This window comes from Falco punctatus (assembly GCF_963210335.1).
Source record: "Falco punctatus genome assembly, contig: scaffold_23, whole genome shotgun sequence".
In the NCBI taxonomy this organism is placed as follows: domain Eukaryota; kingdom Metazoa; phylum Chordata; class Aves; order Falconiformes; family Falconidae; genus Falco; species Falco punctatus.
In genome coordinates this window covers 2,791,317-2,811,002 of record NW_027660078.1, presented here as the reverse complement: position 1 = coordinate 2,811,002, position 19,686 = coordinate 2,791,317, and the positions used below count along the sequence as shown (strand labels likewise).

General features: G+C 52.4%; 1 protein-coding gene across 1 annotated transcript; it reads left to right on the top strand.

Annotated features, from left to right (window-relative positions):
• Window positions 1–16,214: 16,214 nt before the first annotated feature.
• Window positions 16,215–18,845, top strand: LOC308058097 (vigilin-like). The gene is made up of 3 exons (XM_080412103.1): window positions 16,215–16,775; window positions 17,621–17,827; window positions 18,042–18,845. The coding sequence occupies exons 1-2, from the start codon at window positions 16,647–16,649 to the stop codon at window positions 17,783–17,785; spliced, it is 294 nt and encodes a 97-aa protein (XP_080268229.1). The 5' UTR covers window positions 16,215–16,646; the 3' UTR covers window positions 17,786–17,827; window positions 18,042–18,845.
• The last annotated feature ends 841 nt before the right edge of the window (window positions 18,846–19,686 follow it).

Below are 19,686 nucleotides of genomic sequence, written 5' to 3'. Positions count from 1 at the left end.
CCTTGCTGTGTTGTGTTTCACGTTCCTGAGATCACTCAGGTTGCTGAGCCCTCGCGGTTTGTACCGACTCCAGCCGGAGTGGAGGAGGCTCAGGACTTGCCTGAGCAAACCCTCTGCCTCGCTGCATCTTGACCTGAGCTGTGCCTGTGTTGTGCAGGATACCAGGGTGGGAATGCCAAAACCATTTCTGGTTTTAACCTTGGTCTGGTGTGAGCGTTCACAGGGGCTCTGATGTCGCAGTGTGTTCGGTTGCTATCGAGCTATATTCACGGCAACAGCCCCATAGCTTCTGGTGGCCACCGCTGTGTGCCACTGCTGGTCAGGTCTGTAGCTCTTCATCGCCGCACAATTCTCCGATCCTTCAACACCAGGCAGGCTTGTAGTGGCTTCTTACCAGTGCTGAGAGATGAGGAAACCTTCTGCTTCCCTAAGCAGCAGCCTCTCTTGGCTCTAAAGCTTCACTGTAGTGCATGAACTGATGTTATTATTTCCGTTTGTGTTTAGTGCTAGCAGACGCAGACAAACTTGTTTTGTTTGGTGAGTTTTTAAAGATCTTGTTTCCTGTGTTATCCAAAGGTGTAAGCCAGGCTCTGACACCGTGGTTATTACAAGAGGCTGCTCTAGCTTTCCCTTGGACTGCCAGGCATTTAAGAACTTTGCAAAGGGATTTTCCTTTCTGCTTGTCTCGGGTCGTGAGTGCATGTTGTGCTTTTCTTCCTTCACTTGTGAGAATTCCCAGCAGGATTGGCTAGTTTCTGTCGGACTTTTATGTTCTTGTATGTCTGCTTCAAAGCAAGTGCAGGGTGGCATATACTGTAGGCAAAAAAAGGTGTAAATAGGAGTTTGTGCAATTATATGTTGACTTTGCATCTTAATCACAGCAGCACTGCAATGGACTGAGGATTGGTAACTAATACTTTATACAAATAATTGGTTATATAGGCTTTTAGAGTTCAAATCAATTAGATTGATGGGCACGTATAATTGGTCTCCAAAGTGTTCCTTTATGTCAGATCAGCTAACAGTTAACAACAGTTTCCTGTCTTTGTTCCCCTTTTCCACAACTGCTTGTAACAATGATTTTTCTTTATATATACTGTTTTAGATAAGGTTGTTACATTTCTTGCAAACAGAGTATGGCCTTCGCCCCTCTCTAGGGCCTTGTGTTTCAAAGCCGATGGTCTGTCGCTTTGAGGGTAGAAGAAGAGAAATTAGGTTTGTGCTTCATTTGCTTGATCTTTTTTTTTTTTTTTTTTTCCCATGGCTATATATCTCCAAAACTACGTAACACCCCTTCTGACAAAAATGCTGCTAAAGCAACCTGTGGAGTTGACTGCAGGAGCACGGCTGGGGGGTGGGTGCTAAGAGGGCTATTTGGAGGTTAAAAGTCCCCTTTTGGCTGTTTTGTTCATCCCCAGAAGCAGACTTCCATGTGACGCCGCCTATCCCGTTCTTAGCCTGTGAAGGATTTCTGGAAGAATGTAGTTCTCATCTCTTTGCAGGGCATCCTGGACTGCAGCTTGTCTCTTCTATCATCAATGGAAATCACTAGTACGTTCTTAGGTGCCATGAACCCTGGATGCATTTCGGGGCAGAACTGACCATTCATTAGTCTCCTTTCCTCATGGATCAATCAGCGTTTGCTGAGAAGCAGAGGAGTAGCTTGAAGGGTGATTGATTTATGAAGTGGCGTATTAAGCATGCCTTTGCCAGGCAATCAGAATGAAGATTCCTGCTCTGTTTTTCCCCGTGGGCCAAAAGCAATGTTTCAGCTGACCAGGGACCCCAGCGTACCATGGCTGTAGTACCAATAATGATTAAAAATAGCCCACGGCATCCTGGATATGCGGCAGCGCTGTCTTGCGTTATCCAACAGTTTCATTGTCCTTTCAATCCATTCTGCGAGTCTCCTTCACGCTGGGCAGCACAAAGCCTCTGTGCTGGCTCCCAGATATTCCTGCGCTGGAGTATTTCATCCTGTAACAAAGCCAACAGCCCTTCCTAAGCACGGTGCGGAGGAGGTAATGGGTAATACTTTGGGTGATCCATTACAGGAGGATGCACAACAAGGAGCCTGGTGGAAAGCAAAGTGACTCCTAAGTGCAGGAGAGCCGTCTGAAGAGCCTGCGACCTGTCCCGTAGACGCTGTGGCTGGTCATTGCTCTCCATCTCCCTTTTCCTCCCCATCTGTTGTCTCATGGTGGCTTGCAATGCCCTGGGGTAGCAGATCCTTTCCTTGCGATGGGCTGCATGGGCTCGGAGGGGGCTTTGCTGGGGACTTTAGCTGTTGACAGCATCAGCTGTGGCAGCAGTGATGATTAGGGTGCCCTGAGCTTTGTTGTAGCCTGGGCAATGGTCCTGCAGAAACCCCTGTGTTGGCAGCAGTTATTTAACGGTGAGGTTTATAAACAAGCTGCTCTTAGGGCTGGAGTAACCAGCGCGATGGTTTTAATGATGTCTGAAGGTAGCTCATGAGCACTGCCTCAGAGAAACACTTAAAAATGACTGTCAGTGCCCTGTGTTTTGCTCTAGTGCTGGAAATACGAACGTGGGGACTGACAGGTGGCCTTTGTCAGAGATCCAGCACACTTTGAAGGTGATGCCATTAGCTTCCTGACAGCAAAACAGCTCAGAGCAGCGCTCCTGACTCTGATCGAGGTAGCTCTATGGGAGGTGCAGCAAAAAGCATATGGTGGGGAGGGCTGGATCCAGCCGCAGGGGACTCCTCTCGCTTTCCAGAGATCGTTAGCCTGGTGAAATGACTCCCGTCTCCGGTGGTGAAGTGGTACCAGTAGACCTTTGCATGCTGTTTGAAAAACCAGAATATGCTGGCGGTGGTGAGGCAGTTGGGTATCGTGATAGTAGCAGGAGCAAAAGAGCTGCTCAGAGGATCGATGTGGAGGTACAATGACACCCTTCTGAGTGAAGAGCTTGGCTTTCGTTGCTTGCTTGTATTTTCAGTGAAAAAGCAGCAGGACCTGACTCTTTTAGAAGAGGTGAGAGCCAGGCATAGTTTTCTGACAAACTGGGCAAATTAACTTAAACTTGCTTTCCCTGTTACCCAAATATTCTGAACCTGATTGTCATGCACTCCTAAAAAGGTTTAAAATCCAAATTCAGCAAGGAGAGAGTTACAGGGATAGAAGAAGAATATTACGGTGAGGACGAAAGGCAGCAGAGTGCTGTTTTGTTTCTCTTCAGCCGTATCCATCTGGCTACCAGCTTCCTAATATTTAGAGCAGTAATCGATGGAGGAAGGTACTGGCTGTTGAATGCTAGGAACACATTCTTCATAAAACCTGAAATTTGTTTTGAAATCGTGTTCAAGGGTTTGCTTTGATCAAGGGAAAGATATTTTAGCTCTTCTGTAAATTCCCTCTCCTCCTGCACAACAGGCCCCACAGAGGATGGCCCAGTGCTGGATTTCTTACTTTCAGATAGTTAAAAGTTACCATGATGTGCTAAGATACCGGTGTCCATAGCCATGCAGATGGATGCTGGAATAAAACACGGTGGTGTTCCTGCTGTCTCAAAAAGCATCGTTCAGGAGTGCACAGCCAAAAGCATCTGCTCTACTGCTGTATAAGAAGCCTCTCTTTTAATTTCAAGTTCAGGTGTCGCTTTGTTCAGGTTGCAGAGTGAGCTGTGTCCTGCTCATGTAAGAATGCAAGAATGAGAGAACTGACAGCCTGTAATAAGATCGTGTTGTGTAAGTAACGATAGGGCAGGTACGTCTGGCTTCAGTAAACGTGCTTTCATGGCAGCAAAGCATCCCAAACCACAGACCCATGGACATTACCCCGTCAAGTGAAATACCTAGGGCTACATTGCTGTTACAGTACAGAGATTGTTTTGTTGTGGTTTGTTGTTTTCTTTTTTTCCTCCAGACTTATATATTAAACAACCAAGAGTCTTAAATAAATGTCACATCTCATTTGGCACCCAGGACATGAAGCCTGCAGCTGCCCTGGGCCAACCCTGACAGCTCTGCTCTGTGTCAGTTTATCTGCCTGGCAGAAAGACCTGCTGCTCCCTCCTGACTTGCTGGCATCTGCACGCTCTGTCTGTACCGGGAGGTTTGTGGGTTTACACAGTCAGCACGATGCCAGTTCCTTCTCTCTGTGGTAGAAGGTGCTCCGGCAAAGCCCTCCAGCCTTCGGAAGCATCCTCGGTGCCTGCAGCCGGGAGTGTAAGTGCTCTCCAGGAGAGCAGCAGTAGGGGATGCTCAGCAAAGCATGTAGAAGCAGGCAGTGCATGTGCTTTCTCCTTCGTGGGCCTTGGAGGTAGCATTTTTCTGTGCTGGAGGCTTTATTCACGTCTTTGTTTAATCACTTCTGATGGTTTTACCTTCCAAGCCTTTGTCCAGTTGCTTTGTGGATTTATAGCGGTGAGCGTCTGTAGGCAGCTATGGCAGCATGTTCCAAAGGAAGGAATATTCCTTGGAAAAGTACTAGTACTACTTTTCTCTAATTTTGACTAATACTATTTCAGGCCCTCAGGTTCCTGTTTTATGAGAAATGGTGACAATTTTTTCCTCGTTCACTTTCTCCCAGGCCATTCATACTTTTACAAACCTACCTGTCTCCTATATCATTTCTAGGTTGAGGAATCCTGTTCAGTCTTTGTATAGAAGCTGCTCTGTACTTCGTAGAAGGGCAGAAAGAATGATTACATTTCAAAGGCTTCAGCTTGGTTTTTAAGATCAGAACTATACCCATTGTTTCAAGACCCACCTGTCCATGGGCCTAGACAGGGAGATCATGATAGTTTTCGTGGAGTTTATTTTGCAGTAGTTAGTTGTCTCGTAGAGCATTTTTCATGTCATGTTTCCATGAACCTGAGTTGTACATGCTCAAAGCACTGTGCATGTCTCCCCGTTCTTGGGTCCTGCTTCCTCTGCTTGCCAACGTATGCCGAGGATTCAGCGGAGGGGGAAGGCAAGGCTTATAAAGCACGCCTGCCTCTGTAACGCTTCTGAACCTCGGTTATTTTTGTACGCTGAGTTGTCTGTTATAGAAAGCAGGCTGTCCAGTCATTGGAGACGTTGCTGTTTCTCGCAACATAACTCATGTCTGGCCACGAATCCCTCCCACTCCTCCTGGGCTCCCTTAAGAGCAGAGAAGTTGAGGTTATACAGGCACGAAGGCTGAACTCTCCATGTGTGGAGGTGAAGGAATGGCTGCAGAGATCTGTTTGAAGGGTGATTCATTCCCCAACCTCCCTCCAAGAGAGGGGGCTCTCTTTCTTCTGGCACGACTGTGATTCGCCGCATTGTGTCTGGCTTAGGGTTTAAGGAGTCCACCCAGAAGGCAGCCAGCTCTCCCCCGTGCTGTTGCGTGGCAGCCTTGGAAAGGGAGGTCCATCCCCTGGCTGCCTTGCTGTAACCCGTGCAGCGAGGAGAAGGCTCTGCCTCGGCAGGGGGATGCTCTCCAGGGCTGGCCGGGTCGCTGCCCTTCTCAGCTGGGGCTGGCTCTGAGGCTTTAAACACGCTCCACAGAAGTGCCATTTCGACGGAGAATGTCTCATGTTTGGGGTTTGCTTCTCACCTGGGAGACCCTCACCTGCAACAGGCAGAGTAGGCTCGGTGCTCAAGTTTGAGCTTAGTTGACTCCCGGGAGTTGCTTGGTTGGGAAGAATGAAGGTTTGGAAGCTCTGGCAGTGAGGGACGCTTTGGTGGGGGTCTCTTCTGGAGGGTGAAGGGCTGGCAGGTGCTCCAGCAAGACTCCAGGCGTTAATCGGCTGCTGTGCACAGCCAGGGGCTCTCTCCTCTTCGGTCTGAGGCGGAAAGCAAAGGTGTGCTCGCTCGGGTTGTGGGACAGCTTGGGAACACTCGGTGTAGACTTGCACGCTCGGGCACAGGCACCGACAGGCTCCAGGCAGAAGAAATGGACTTGCAGGGCTGTGATGGACAGGTTGGTGTGGGCCGTGCCCCACCAGTCTGGTTCCGACCTATCTTCACAGACCCACAGCAAGTGAGGGCACTGCTGCTCCAACACAGTGAAGTTCTCATCTGCGTCCCATCCTGCCGTGGACTGTCACTTTGCCTGTTTCTCTTCACCTCCCTCTTCTGCCTACATGCCCCAGGCACCTTCTCTTGTTGGCAACAAGGGATCAGGAGAGACACAACCCTGGTGGCGTGCTTGCAGGAGACTCTGGGCGAGCCGTGACCGAGGTGGGGCCTCCTCAGAGTCACCTGAACGACTCAAATGCAGAATTCCCTGTGACCCGCGTGGGATGGCAACCCAAAGGCCACCTGGGCACACTGAAAACGTCTCCCTGTAGATAGTGTCGCCTTGGGGATAAATCTTTACAAGCCCACCCAGAAATAAGGTGCTTAAGGTGGTGTCCAGGACATCCTTATGCTGTACATGTGCAGCTATCAGGATGTGATAAATGTATTGATCTGTGGAACTGCTAATATAGCTAAAGGCTGTGACACTTCTGTTCCTTGTGGCTTCCTCTGTTCCTTGTACTCCCATCAGCAAGGGTGATGAGCAAAGTCTCCCTTTTGCTTTATTCCAGGTGAAGATATTCATGCAAGCCTTCATGGAGCAGCTGAAGATGTCAACATCAGGCTAGACAGGAACTCTGTGACAGTTGGGAAGACCTACATCACGCTGTCAAACCACAAATCCATCGTCATCCACAATCGGAGTAAAGTCATAGCCCACTCCAGTGGAAGGCTTTTGTTAGTCAAGAAGAGGAGGATCAGGAGAAGCTGAGGTTCGCTGGGAAGATTCCTTTCAGTAACACACACTGCCCAGGGGTAAAACTAATGTACAGCCTCAGAGGGATGTTGGTGCTTTTTTGAATGGCATAGGACAAGTAAACCATCCACGACATCAGGGTGTCCCCCCTGGGCTTCAGGGTGATGGAGCTCGGTGCTTCCCATTCTGGTTCCATCCATGTTCCAGCTGATGTTTTGGGGAGGAAAGGTTGATTGCAATGGCTGCATTTCCTCGGAGAGCAAATTCCCGTCTGTGGGAGCCCTAAATCAGTGAGGCCTGGTCCCTGGGCTCGCAGGGGGTCTGTGAGGCTGAGGAAAGTGTCGGCACTCCTTACCTGGGACGGCGTTGAGCAGTAGCACCTAACAGCTGCAGGCAGCGTACCTGCTGTGATATTCACTGCAGTTTCTTCCCCTCCAGCTCTGGTAGGACAGCAACCTCCTTCAGCCTGCTTTTGCAGTAGTGCGCAGGGCAGGGTGCTTTGCTGGCCCTGAACGTTGAGGCCATCCGGCTGTAGGATGCTGAATTGCCTCGCGCTGTCCCGGCTTCCAGCACAACGAGGTATCCCTGCCCCTTCTCCGGGGCTGGGGAGAGTTTGGAGGTGGAGGGTTCTGCGGGGAAGTCAGGGACAGGACTTGGAAGTGCCTTTGGGCGTCAGCACCTGTGTCTTCACGGTGCTGAGAGGTGGGGCAGGCTCTCCAAAGGGTGTCTCTGAAGCTTTGAAATTCCGTTTGGGGCAGCAAGAAAACGCTTCTGGCCCAGGGGGAGGCACTGGAAACGACACTTTAAAGCTGGGGTGATTTAGGGAGTCCTTGTGTGACTTTTCAGAGTTGGACGGCTGTAGGTGTATAGGAGTTAGACTGAACGCAGAGCTGATCAGGAAACTGCCTTCAACTGGAGCACTTTTTAAGGGCTTCTGAGCAAATAAAGTTCAATGTAATTAGGTCAGAAATGCCTTGAAGGCCAAACCTAGTTTCCCACTGTTCTCTGTTTTTAATTGCACAGTGCATGACTTCTCTGCAAGATCAGTGTGTTAATAGAAAAAGTCTGTAGTTACAGAAAAAGTTTGTAGTCCCTGCATGCACAGGCTATCTGCCCTGGCTGAAACCTGACAGGATAACAAACGGTGATTGCTTCAGGCAGCTTCCCTATGCAGATGTCCTCGGAACCCCTTTGGAAGAGTAACCCGGAGAGGGTGCTTCAGGGAAACCACAGGCACTTCCAAAGCACGGAACTAATGAGCAGGACATGCACGGGAGAGTCTGTGTTTAGTAGCCACCTTATAGCTTGAAGTGAGCGATTCTTATTTGTTTTCCAAATCCATTTTCCTCCTGCCTAACCCAACTGGAAGAGTGAGTTCCACCGCATTTTGTTGTGATGTACTGAATGTATTCTTTTTTAAAAGCAGGTGCCACCTTCTTGGCTTTGCTTCACGCTTTGTGCTGTCCCCTTTTTCTACGTACAAGAAACCCCGCTGAAGACAGAGCGTTGATGGTTCTATTCAGCTGCAGGGGAACTGCCATGGCGGCTGTAAGAGAGGGGCAGGGCCGGGCGCAGGCTGGGGGGTTTATCCGTTCTGAGCCCCTCGACCCCTGCTGTGCATATCTGACAGCCCTGCCTCGCTCACAGCCGCTGTCCCAGAGGGAACAAAGCCCAGGAGAGAAAGTTCTCTGTCGGCTCAGGGGAAGCACCATGCAGGGGTGCAGCACCCTCGTGTTGCAGCCAAAGTGATAAACGGGCCTTGCTTAGCGCAGCTCTCCGTGCAAAAACCTCCGTGGCTGCAAGGATCTCAAGCCTCGACTCTGAGCGCTCGATGGAGCTCCCTCCCAGCCAGCCGAGATTCCCGACCATCCTGACGTGGCGCTTTCCCTCCCAGCAGCGCCCATGCCCATTGAGTGCCTTTCGCTTGCAGCCGGCTCTAATGTCGGCATCAACCCTGCACTCCAGTTTTTGGCCTCTCTGAGTGTTGCTCACTAGGATAGCCCCGAGAGTGACACCCCCTCACCCCCACCCCCCCACCCCCAACCCCCGTGCCGGCTGCCCCCATTGTGTCCATAGGGATAGCGGTTTGCCTGCGGGCATGGTGGGATGGTGTTTCTTCCAGGAACCACATGGATGGCAGGGTGAGCCCTGGGGGGGCTTGCGCCGCCCGGGCTCACAGCTGGGGAGGCGGATTCCCCGCTCGCAGGGGCTGGGGGCGAGGGGAAGTGTTTTAGGGACGGACCGTGGGGGCCGGAGGGAGGGGTTTGAGGGACGGACGCCGAGGAAGGCCTCCTGCCTGCAGCGATGGCTCAGGCCCAGGGCAGGGCTCTTCTCTGGATGCCACGGGGTCGATTGCAAAGGAGCAGGCTGCCCCATGCAGGGAGCAGGTGCGTGCCGGGGCTGCCAGGGGCCCTGCCTGCCTGTTCCCAGCCCAGCCCCAGCTGGGGCCAGCCCTGCGCTGCAGCCCTGGGGCCGAGGCGCACGGAGCCGGGCATTGCTGAGGGTGCTGCACCCTGACGGGCCCCGCCGCCAGCTGCCGGCTGCCCTGGGCTGCCCCTCGCTCTCCCCAGCTCTGCCTGCTGCCAGCGCCGGGGGCACCGCCACGGGGCTTGCCCCCTGCCCACAGCTGCCCTGACCCACATCTGCAGCTGTACGTGGTGCCCACATCGCACAGCTGGGGCGGGGGTGGCAGGTCTCTCTGGTGGCAGCCTGGGGCTGGGGGCAAAGCCAAGCCCATCCCTCGCTTGTGATCTTTGTCCCCAGGGAGAGCCAGTGCAGACGTGTGCTGCGCTGGGGAGTGTCCCGCGGGGAGGTGACGGCCGACTGCAGAGCAGCACTGAGACCCGCGCGACAGCAACGGCAGCCGGTGGCTGCAGAGCAGCCCAGGGGAGCTGGTTCCCTCGACGGGCCCCAAAGCAGCCTTCCTCAGCCCCTGCTTTTGGTGACGTGTGGAGCAGCGCAGGGATGTCTCTCAGGATTACAAGGTTATGGTATGCCACTGGTTAAGCGAGTAAAGTGTTAAAGCGTGTTATTGTTATGGACAGAATGTGGGTTTGCTGACCTGGGTTCCTGGGGTAATGGTAGTGTGATCTTGTGTTCTGTGTGTTGGGGTTTTTTTTGTGGCGAGTGCCTTTTCTCAGCTTTTTGGCCTTTGCAGGGTTTGGATGGGGGCCATTGGTTTGTGTGTGAAGTTTCTTCTGGTTGTTTTTCTGCTGTGCTGGTGGATGGTGGTGTTTTTTCTGTCTTGAAACCATCCTTACTGGTCTAATATATCTCCTGCAGGTCAGGCAGTGTCACTTCTGGTGTGGTCTGACTCATTTCTGGTGAGTTGGTAGGTAGGTATGGAGGACTTGTGGTCCCTCCATGGAGAATGACTGCTAGAGGACTAAGAGGCAGATCTGTGGAGGGGTGAGAGGACTGCTGGCCCATAAGTAGTGACTGTCAGAGGACTAAGTGTACTTGAATTTACGTGGGCTTCCAAATTCATGGTTGTTTCTCCTGCCTTGCGGAAGAGCCATGGGAAGTCACCAGCCACATGGAAGGACAAGGGGTTTCCCAAGGCTACGTGGCTTTTTGGGGTTTGCTTTTGAGTAAGAAAGTCTTGTCTCTACATGAGCGCAACTGTGAACGGTCAATTTTGCTGACTTTAGAGAGCAGGGAGCTGCACTTTTCTGATGTGCCTCACATGGCTGTAAGGACAGAGTGAGAACCAGCAAGAGGATTCCTTCCTGTCACCTTCTCCAGGGGAACAGTGCTGCACTTTCACAAGGTGAGCTCTGGTTCTGCATGAGTGCACAAGTTTTTGGTCAATTTTCTCACCACAGGAAGCAGGGAGCCGAACTTTTGCTCTGTGCCTCATCACATGGCTTCCAGGTCAGGGTGAGAAACAGCCAGAGAATTCCTCCCTGTCACCTTCTCCAGGGGAGCACTGCTGCACTTTGTCAAGGTGAGTTTTTTTGGGCTGTACATGATTGCCAATGAAAAGAGGTCAATTTTCTCACCACACAAAGCAGGGAGAAGAACTTTTGCTCAGTGCCTGACAGGGCTACCAGGGCAGGGTGAGAAGCAGCAAGAGAATTCCTTCCTGGAACCTTCTCCAGGGGAGCCGTGCTGCCCTTTCCCAAAATGTATTTTTTTGGCTCTGCATGAGTGCAAAAGGTTTTGGTCAATTTTTCACCACAGAAAGCAGGGAGCAGAACTTTTATGATGTGCGTCATATGTCTGCCAGGGCAGGTTGAGAAGCAGCAAGAGGATTCCTTTCTGGCACCTTCTCCAGGGGAATTTCCCAGTTCCCGAGAGACTGCTGGTGCCGGCTGCAAGGGCGCTCCCAGACAAAGGGTGGTCCTGTGTGATGCTGGGGTTGGAATTGGTGATGTCTCCTTTCCTTAGTCTCGTTAAGGCTTTGCAGTGACAATTTGGTGCTTCGCTCCTATTGCTCCTTTATCATATCGCTCACAATAGCTACTGCTGTTTCCTTTCATCATATTGCATGCTATTGTCCTTTATTATAATACAAGAAACTACCTTGGATATGTTTCAATGATTGATGTATTTGATCGATTTGATGTGGAGTTCATCTTTGCTGGGTATCCAGTCAGTCAGCAAGACATAATTTGGTGTAGTGGGCAGCATATGAAGCAAAAGTGTCTTTATTTAGGAAAAAAAAAATGTTCCTCGACTTGCTATTGTCAGGTGGGAACCATTGCCTTATGGTGTTTGGGCCAGAGTGGTCTGGTGGTGCTGGGCAGTTGGGCCATGCCAGGGACAGAGGGACGGGGGCAGGGGAGGGGGCGGGGGAAGGGGTTTAGGGACGGACGGGTGGGAATTGATGAAGGATTTTAGGGATGGACCGGGGTGTGGGGGTGTTTGTGGGTATGGGGGGGGTGGTGGGGGTGTGTGTGTGCCCCACCCCGCAGCTCCCCTCGACTGCTTCCTCCTCACCAGCACCTGCTCAGCACCCCAGAGGGGCTTCCCGGAGAGTTCCCGGAGAGCCGGGGAAGGGGCTGTCCTGCACCGCCCCTCCAGACGGGCGCCGCGCAGGCAGACCCCCGAGCCCCGCCGAGGCCGCTGGCCGCCCCCCTCCCGCCGCGTCTCCTCACCTGCGCCCCGCGCCTCGCGCAGCCAGCGACCCCGACCGCCGCTGCCACGCGCGCACAGCTGGCGGGAAGAGGGGCCCCTCGGCCTCGTGCCCAGCACAGGCTTCGCTGCAGGCCTACGAGAGGTAAAGCCGGTCCCGGGGCACCATCCTGGTGAAGAAGAGAGAAGTGCGTGACCTGCCAACACAGGGGTGGCCCTGCCCCCATGCGCCCTTTGGTCGGTTGCTATGGGAACGAGTCGGGCTGTTCCCCTGGCAACCGGCTGACAAAGGGCACACAGGGGAGGGACCACCCGTATGTTGGGAGGTCACACACATCTCTTCTTGACCACGATGGCAGCAGGCCCCTCGGCCTCGTGCCCAGCACAGGCTTAGCTGCGGGCCTACTAGAGGTAAAGCCAGCTTGGGGTGTCCCCCTTTCCAAGAGGCTTCTTAGGTTGCACATCCTCTGCCTTCCTAACGAGGAGCTCTGGTTTTGATGCCCACTGTGCTGTCAGGAAAAATCCCCCCTGAGTTTCTGTGTGGTTCAGCAAGAGAACAGGGCAGCAGACTGGCCCTGTAGGCGCTTCTCAAGAGGCCGGCTGGAAAAGTGCTCAGGAAACACGTCATTTGCCTTCCTGGAGTGACTTGTGTGCATCTTGAGTGGTGCTGGTAACAGTGTTGCCTCCTCTGTCTCTTCCAGTGGCATACCCGGATTGTGTGTGTGCGTGGGAAGTCGACGATGAGCTCGGTGGCAGTTTTGAGCCAGGAGAGCTTTGCCAAACACCGCAGTGGCTTGACGCAGCAGCAGGTGAAAGGTGAGAAGACACAGCTGAGTTCCTGTGATGTGCCTCTAAATAGAGACTGCGCAGGCAAGGTTCCTTGCTCTTAGCCAAGCTCGCTCCATGCCTCCGGCTCCCCCTAAGTGTCCAGGCACGGCGTTCGCCATTCCTAGGCTGGCGGCCTGCCAGACTCTGGCTTTCCACCAACAGGAGCACATCGGTGGTGCTGCACAGTGCAGGGCCAGGCGGAGGCAAGCCTCAGATCTTCACAGAGCTCTGGCTAGCAACGCTGTCAGCCGTGGGGCAGGGCATGTGCAAGCAGGGGTCATTGGGCTGCAAGAGAGCCTCGTGGGATCAGTGTGCTGGATTGTCACTTCCTCCTCTGCTCAGCCAGGTGCTGGGGAAAGTCGGTATAACCGTATTGGCTGACTCACTGATGGGTCTCGGCACCCATTCTCCAGCTGCGAGCTGGCCCGCTTGGCACAGCCCAGTGCCCAGCTGAGTCGAACATAAGCTACAGGCTTTCCCTGGACTCTGCCCCAACTAGAGTGCTTCTGCTTCTCTCTGCCTTCTTCCTGGGCATGTGTCTGTCTTGTCCCCTTCTGACCTACAGCCTTGCTGTGTCCCTTTGATTTCTTTCTCCTTGGCCTGTTGTCCCCTGATGAAGCTCCTCTCAACAAAGCTGGTGATAATGTGCTGTGTTTGCTGCCACCATTCACTTGCACGGTTGCTTCCTGCATCCGTAGCGGCACCTACTGCAGTCTGTGCTGTGCTGAGCTCAGCTGTGCTCCAGACTCGGCTGCTCTCCACAAGCATAACTGTAGCAGGGTGAATAGTAGTGCACAAGTCCTTTGTTGTCCCTCTTTGATGATGCCTCAATAGAGTTGCACTGCCTATGAATGGGGGCGTTTCTGTGGGGAGAGCATCTCATTGGCCTTGTTTGCTTCACCCCAGTAACAGCTTTAAACTCGGAAGAAGAGAAGGATCCTCCCACCTACGAGGAAGCCTTCCCTGCGCTCCCTGAGAAAGCACCATCCTTGGAAGCTGCCCGGGAACCTGCTGGGCCCTGGAGCAAAATCCGGCCAATAAAGGCTTCTGTCATCACTCAGGTTGGTGGGAGTGGGTGTCTTATCTCCCTGCTTTTCATCCCTCCAAAAAGTAGGTGAAGCGAAGCTTTCCCTGGAGTATGAAATCCCTTAGTGTGCCGGAGTAACTGCCTCTTTGCTGTCCTTTGCCCTGGGGCACAAGGAAGACTGCGGCTGAATGCTAGGACAGCTCTGGAGGGGGAGGGATGTGTTGAAAACTGCCCAGACAAAGCTCTGCATCCCTGTTGCACAGTCAGCTGGAACAGGCCTGAAGGGAGGATTGCAGAGGGAGGCACTGACAATCAAAAGCACACTGACACCTTGCTGTGCCCTGCTTGTGTCTGTCCCGTGGCTGAGCAGGTGTTCCATGTGCCACTGGAGGAGAGGAAATACAAGGACATGGATCAGTTGGGAGAAAGCAAGCAGGCCAAGATCTGCCTTGACATCATGCAGAAGACGGGAGCTCACCTGGAGCTGTCTCTCGCAAAGGACCAGGGCCTTTCGATCGTGGTCTCTGGCAAGCCGGAAGCAGTCACAAAGGCTCGGAAGCAGATTGTCGCTCGACTGCAGACTCAGGTGAGGGCATCTAACTGTTTCTGCCTTCAGCTTTGCTCTTCCCCAAGACTCGCAAATGCTTTGAGACCCTTGGGCCCGTGTGCTTGTAAGCCAAAGAGGTGTGTTGTTACATGACTAATTCAGCTTTGCCATACGTTTTCAAAGCACCCAATTGGCAATTTGGAATGGGAATGAGGCTTAAAATAGGGTTCCAAGGTAATTACAGGCCGTGGTGTTGCATGAAGCGTGGAGTCTGCGATCTCCGGAACATTTGAGTTGCAACCAGTGACTTTGTGCTGAGGTGCTGGTGCTGGAGGGGGTGCAGGAGCCTCACACACAAAGCTAGTAGTGTGTGAGAACGGGACTGTGCTTTTCCTGAAGCCCTTCAGAGGAGAACGTGGAAGGCTGGGAGAAAGAAAAGTAGAGAAAAGGAAGTCCTGCCAAAAGCCAAAAGCTTCGGGTCAGGGTTCTGCCTTGTGTAGCTCAAGGCACACTGGTAAGGAGCCACAACCCTGTTGTTTCGGTTGCTTCAGTCCTCTCGGTTTTGATCTCTTACCTTAAGGTTCTTGAGCTCATAGTCAAGGTGGTAGCTCTTGTTAGGATGTATCGCAGCCAGGTGTTGCAGTGTGTTTTAAAGTACAATGCCAAAGGTAGGTAATGCGATGTTAATACCATGTCTGCTTAGTGCTGTTCAGCCCCTGTGTCATACCCTGCCAGAGGAAAGAGAAAGGAACAAAACCCTACATCCACAATGTGCATCTGAAAAATCAGTTCAGGTCGTGCCGCCACAGATCCATGAGCCACTGTTCTCAAATATACCTCCTACTGCCCTGGCCCCAGGTCGGGAAGGTGTGTCTGTATTCCAGCTTCTCTTAGGCTTGGCTGGCTTCAGGACAGGAACACAGAGCTGAAAAGTCACACCGAGTGATCTTTTCTTCATCTTTCATTTTTCCATTATAGCTTGAATGTTCATTGTCTGATTGCTGTTAGTGGTTACCTAATCACAGGGACCAGGAGCACGATAGCAGTCATCAGCTACCAGACCTGTACAAACTCAGTGAGAAGGGAAGAAGTCAGGAAGCCCTTGTATAGACCAGCCCTTTAATGGTAGATTGAGAAGGACCCCTTTTGCATGTGGGGCCTTCTAGAAGCAGTCCCAGGAGCAGCACGTGCTACACTTGAAGACACCTTAGCACTTAAGTAGCGGTGAGCATCTGCTAGCTGCCTGCCTCCTGCAGTAGGTTTCTGGTGTTGAATTTCTCTTTCCTAGGAGTCATACTGTATGTCTTGTTCTCTGTAGCCTTGGCAGCAGGTGTCAGAGTTCAGATAAACTCCAGCTGTGCGCTGTCATCTCAGTTGTTGTCTGGTGTCTTACACTGGAGGAGAGGCACCTCCTCGTCTGTGTCGGAAGGCCTTTGCTAATTCAGGGTACCGCTCCTGTGCAAACAGAAGGGTTTTGAGGGAAAGGTGGGGTCTATACTCCTGGCACGGAGGCGCTGTAGATCAACTGGTACAGTGTCAGCCCTCAGACAGAGTGTGCTGGGAAGGCGTTGTGTTTGCTCTGAGGAGCAGTACCACTGAGCAGCGTCTACCTTGCTTTCCCTGGCTCTGTTCCTGTGGATCTGCCAGTGCAGGCAAGGCTTTTCACAGATGCTTGGTTCTTCTGCTGCAGGCTTCGGCAACAGTTGCCATCCCCAAGGAGCACCACCGTTTTGTCATTGGAAAGAAGGGTGAGAAGCTGCAGGACCTGAAGCTCAAAACTGCAACCAAAATGCAGGTCCCCCGCCCAGATGACCCCAGCAACCAGATCAAGATCAGCGGCACTAAAGAAGGGATTGAGAAGGCCCGGCACGAGATCCTGCTTATCTCCGCTGAGCAGGTACCTCAGTACTGTGATCTCTCTCATGGCATTGGCTGCTCAGCCATTTTGCTTCCCCGTGGTGTAGTCGGAGTTTGCAGCCACCGTGGCTACAGTCAGTGGCTAACGTTAGCCTGAACGGAGACATATGCTGTGCCACTCGCTGGCTGTGTGAGCACCGCTGCCAGGTCCTGAAACTTCTTGTGCTGCGTTTTGTCCATCTCTGAAGCCAAAACAAGCATTTGATAGTTGAAGCGACGCGTCTTAGGTGCCAGCTGAGATAAGGCAGGAGATCACAGGGGTGAATATCGTAAACAAGGAGCAGCAGCAGCAACCGTATTTGTAGATTGAAAGAGGTGGAGATCTACAAGCCCGCCAACTGAGAAGGTTGCTTGGGCCAGAGTGTCAGGCAGGACACCCCTGGGAACTTAGCTGTGCCTGGCAGAGACTGTAATATAGAGGGCAGTTCCCACCAAGGTCTGTTGTGGGCTCTTCCAGGGTAAGCGTGCCGTGGAGCGGCTGGACGTGGAGAAAGTGTACCACCCTTTCATTGCTGGCCCTTACAACAAGCTGGTGAGGGAGCTCATGCAGGACACAGGGACGCGCATCAACATTCCTCCACCCAGTGTCAACAAGACCGAGATAGTCTTCACCGGAGAAAAGGAGCGACTAGCCCAGGCTGTGGCTCGAGTTAAGAAGATCTATGAGGAGAAGGTACGCATGGTCCATAAAGCTTCCCACCTTCCCCTGGCACCTGCTCCTAGGCACTCTTCCCTTCTTGTTCTACTTTTGTGCATCCCTCCGTTGCATCTGGCTCAGCAACCCTTGCAGTACATGACCCCGAATCCTACCGTTTCCTCACTCGGCAGAGTGGGAGCCGGGCTGATACTATCCGGGAGGTGACAGATTTCTCGCTTTTCTGTATCGTGGGACTTAGCAGGCCACCAAGAGCTCCCCTGGCTCTTGTTCACACCGGTGCTACTAAGGAAGGAAAGAAGTGTGAAGTCTACAGCGGTGGCCAGCTGACAGTATCAAAGTTGCTACCTAAGTAGAAGTTGCTGAAGAGCGAATGTCACTCCAGTTTATTTCCCACAGCCAACGCTGCTGTGAATATCCTTGTTGTGGGTTGCTGGGCTGTTTTTCCTCGTGGTTAGGTCTGTATTTGTACCGGTCTGGATTTCAACAATCAGCTTATAGCCTGCACAGTGTTGCATCACAGCACTGCCTGGGAGACGGCTGGGAGTTGAACCCTGCTGTGCAACGGGGGGACGGGGGGGACGACAACGACATGCCTGTGTGTGTGTGTGGTCTCTTCCATGCCGTGTCCCAGGGAGCTTGACACAGCATGCTAGTTTTGTACTTCCCCTGTGAATATTTGAGCACAAGGCTTTCTGCAGGCAGGGGCCCAAGGGGTGCTAGGGTACTGCCGAGCCACTGTGCTCAGCTTGGCTTTGCTCTTTGCTGGGTGCAGAGTCTGACTGCATCTTGTGCCTCTTCCTGTCGCTCTTGTCCTTCCCCGCCCCCTTGTGATTGACGCCTCAGTGTCTCTGCCCCTACAGAAAAAGAAGACTACTACTATTGCAGTGGAGGTGAAGAAGTCCCAGCACAAGTATGTCATCGGCCCCAAGGGGAATTCCCTGCAGGAGATCTTGGAGAAGACTGGAGTCTCTGTCGAGATCCCACCCATTGACAGTAGCTCGGAGACGCTGATACTGCGAGGCTAGCCTGAAAAACTGGGGCAAGCATTGACTGAAGTCTATGCAAAGGTACTGACAAGATGGGCTAGGCCTCCTTTGAAGGTCCCATGAAGATACATTTGTGAGCACTGACGGCTGTAGCGGGGGTGCTCTCTCTTGGGCCATTAGAGGTGCAGCTTAGAAGTCAATACCGGAGGTGCAGCATGGGAATTGGAACTGAATTGTTGGGAAGGCCTCTTCCAGTTTGTCCATCAAACAGCTTCTCTGTTTTTCTGTCTCTCAGGCCAACAGTTTTACCGTCTCCTCGGTCTCTGCCCCCTCTTGGCTTCATCGTTTCATTATTGGAAAGAAAGGACAGAACCTGGCCAAAATAACTCAGCAGATGCCAAAGGTATGGATGAGCTGGTTAGCTTAGCACCCCCGGCGTAGAAAAAGGTTTAGTCCAGATCACTCGTCACGGGAGAGAGAGGTGTATTCTAGCGTGGGTAAACCCAGGGGGAAATGACACAGATCTTTGCTGTTCAAGGGAACCCTCTCTTTTACTGCTGCAAACACTGCTCATCCTATGTTATTGTCATGGGTTGAGCCCTTCCAAGGAAGCTTTATGTGGTGCTGTTTTGAGAACTGATGTAGCAGGATACCTGGAAATGCTGAGTGCGGCAAGGCTTCTCCCTGGTGAGTTAGACGGTATCTAGATAAAGGCTAGATGAGTAAACTTCTCCAAAGCCCTTGCAGAAACCGGGACAGCACCAGAGCCTTGGGCTCTAGGCACTGCCATATGGCTGACATCGTTAAGTTACTGACTTGGGAAATTGTGGGGATTTTGTTTGGGCTTTTTGGAAGAGGCGCATCTCTTAGTGGCAGGGATCGATGGTGTAGGCCTGACCAAGAGCATTGGCCTGGCTTGGATCTTGGCAAATTCTTAAGAGATTCATTGTCTTTCACCTCAAGGTTCGCATCAAATTCACTGGAGGAGAGGATAACATCACTTTGGAAGGGCCTACAGAAGATGTGCATGTGGCTCAGGAACAGATTGAAGCCATGGTCAAGGAACTGATGAGCTGGAGTTACTAGTTCCAGTAAGAAACTGGGGCAAGAAGGGGCAACAGAGCAGAGGGGCCCCTGCTTAGGGCCCTGCTTAGGGCCAGAAAAAATTAGAACTTGTTTTTTGGCAATTGTTCATTGAAACACGTACTTTGTGTGCTAACGCAAACTGTCAGCATTCCTAGAGTTGTATGTAACATGCTGCCTGTGTGGCTGAGGGCTGCCCGGCAAGTGTGATGTGTGTGAGAGACACAGTTTAACTGTGAAGTGAGTGGGGGGTCCCGATCTGCGTTTCTGTGTTCCCCGCGAGGGGGCCGGCCAGAGACGGACGAAGCGATTGAAAAGTCAACGTATGAAGTGGTGGAATGCACTATTAGATATTAGAATGGGGAACTGTGGACCAAACACTAGAACGAATGTCATTTGGGAAAAGCACGAACGCGGGGCCCCAGGTCAGTAAAGGGGAGTCAGAGGCCTTGGGAATACAGCCTATTAAACCCTGTTCCACAGGCAGTAACGTAACATTTGAGAACCGAACGGCAAGTCAGGAAGATCCTTTCTTGCTGTGGCAGGCTGCTTGTGTAAGGCTTTTATTGTCTGCTCAGGATGCTGGAGTAAATGAAGAGAACCAGTCCTTTGGGCGGGAGTGCTGAGGCAAGGCACTTTGTAAAGCGTTCTCCAAAGCAAGGGCAACCAAGTCACGCCTCGTCCTGGCTTTGTGGCTTTAGCAGTGCTTCCTGGCTCTTATTGTTGCAGGTGCTGTTTTCCTGCCTGAAGCCCTGGGGCTCCTGGGTAGCCGCCACCCCCCCAGCCTGCAGCTGCTGTCCTCAATAAAATGATCTTTCCTCTCTTCTGACTACGTCTGCCATGTGATAATTGGGGAC

Excerpts from the sequence above, each read along its gene's own strand:
- LOC308058097 (XM_080412103.1), top strand. The coding sequence starts at position 16,647 with ATGCAGGACACAGGGACGCGCATCAACATTCCTCCACCCAGTGTCAAC. Across the intron at positions 16,776-17,620 it reads AGAAGATCTATGAGGAGAAG|AAAAAGAAGACTACTACTAT; the intron begins GTACGCATGGTC and ends CTGCCCCTACAG.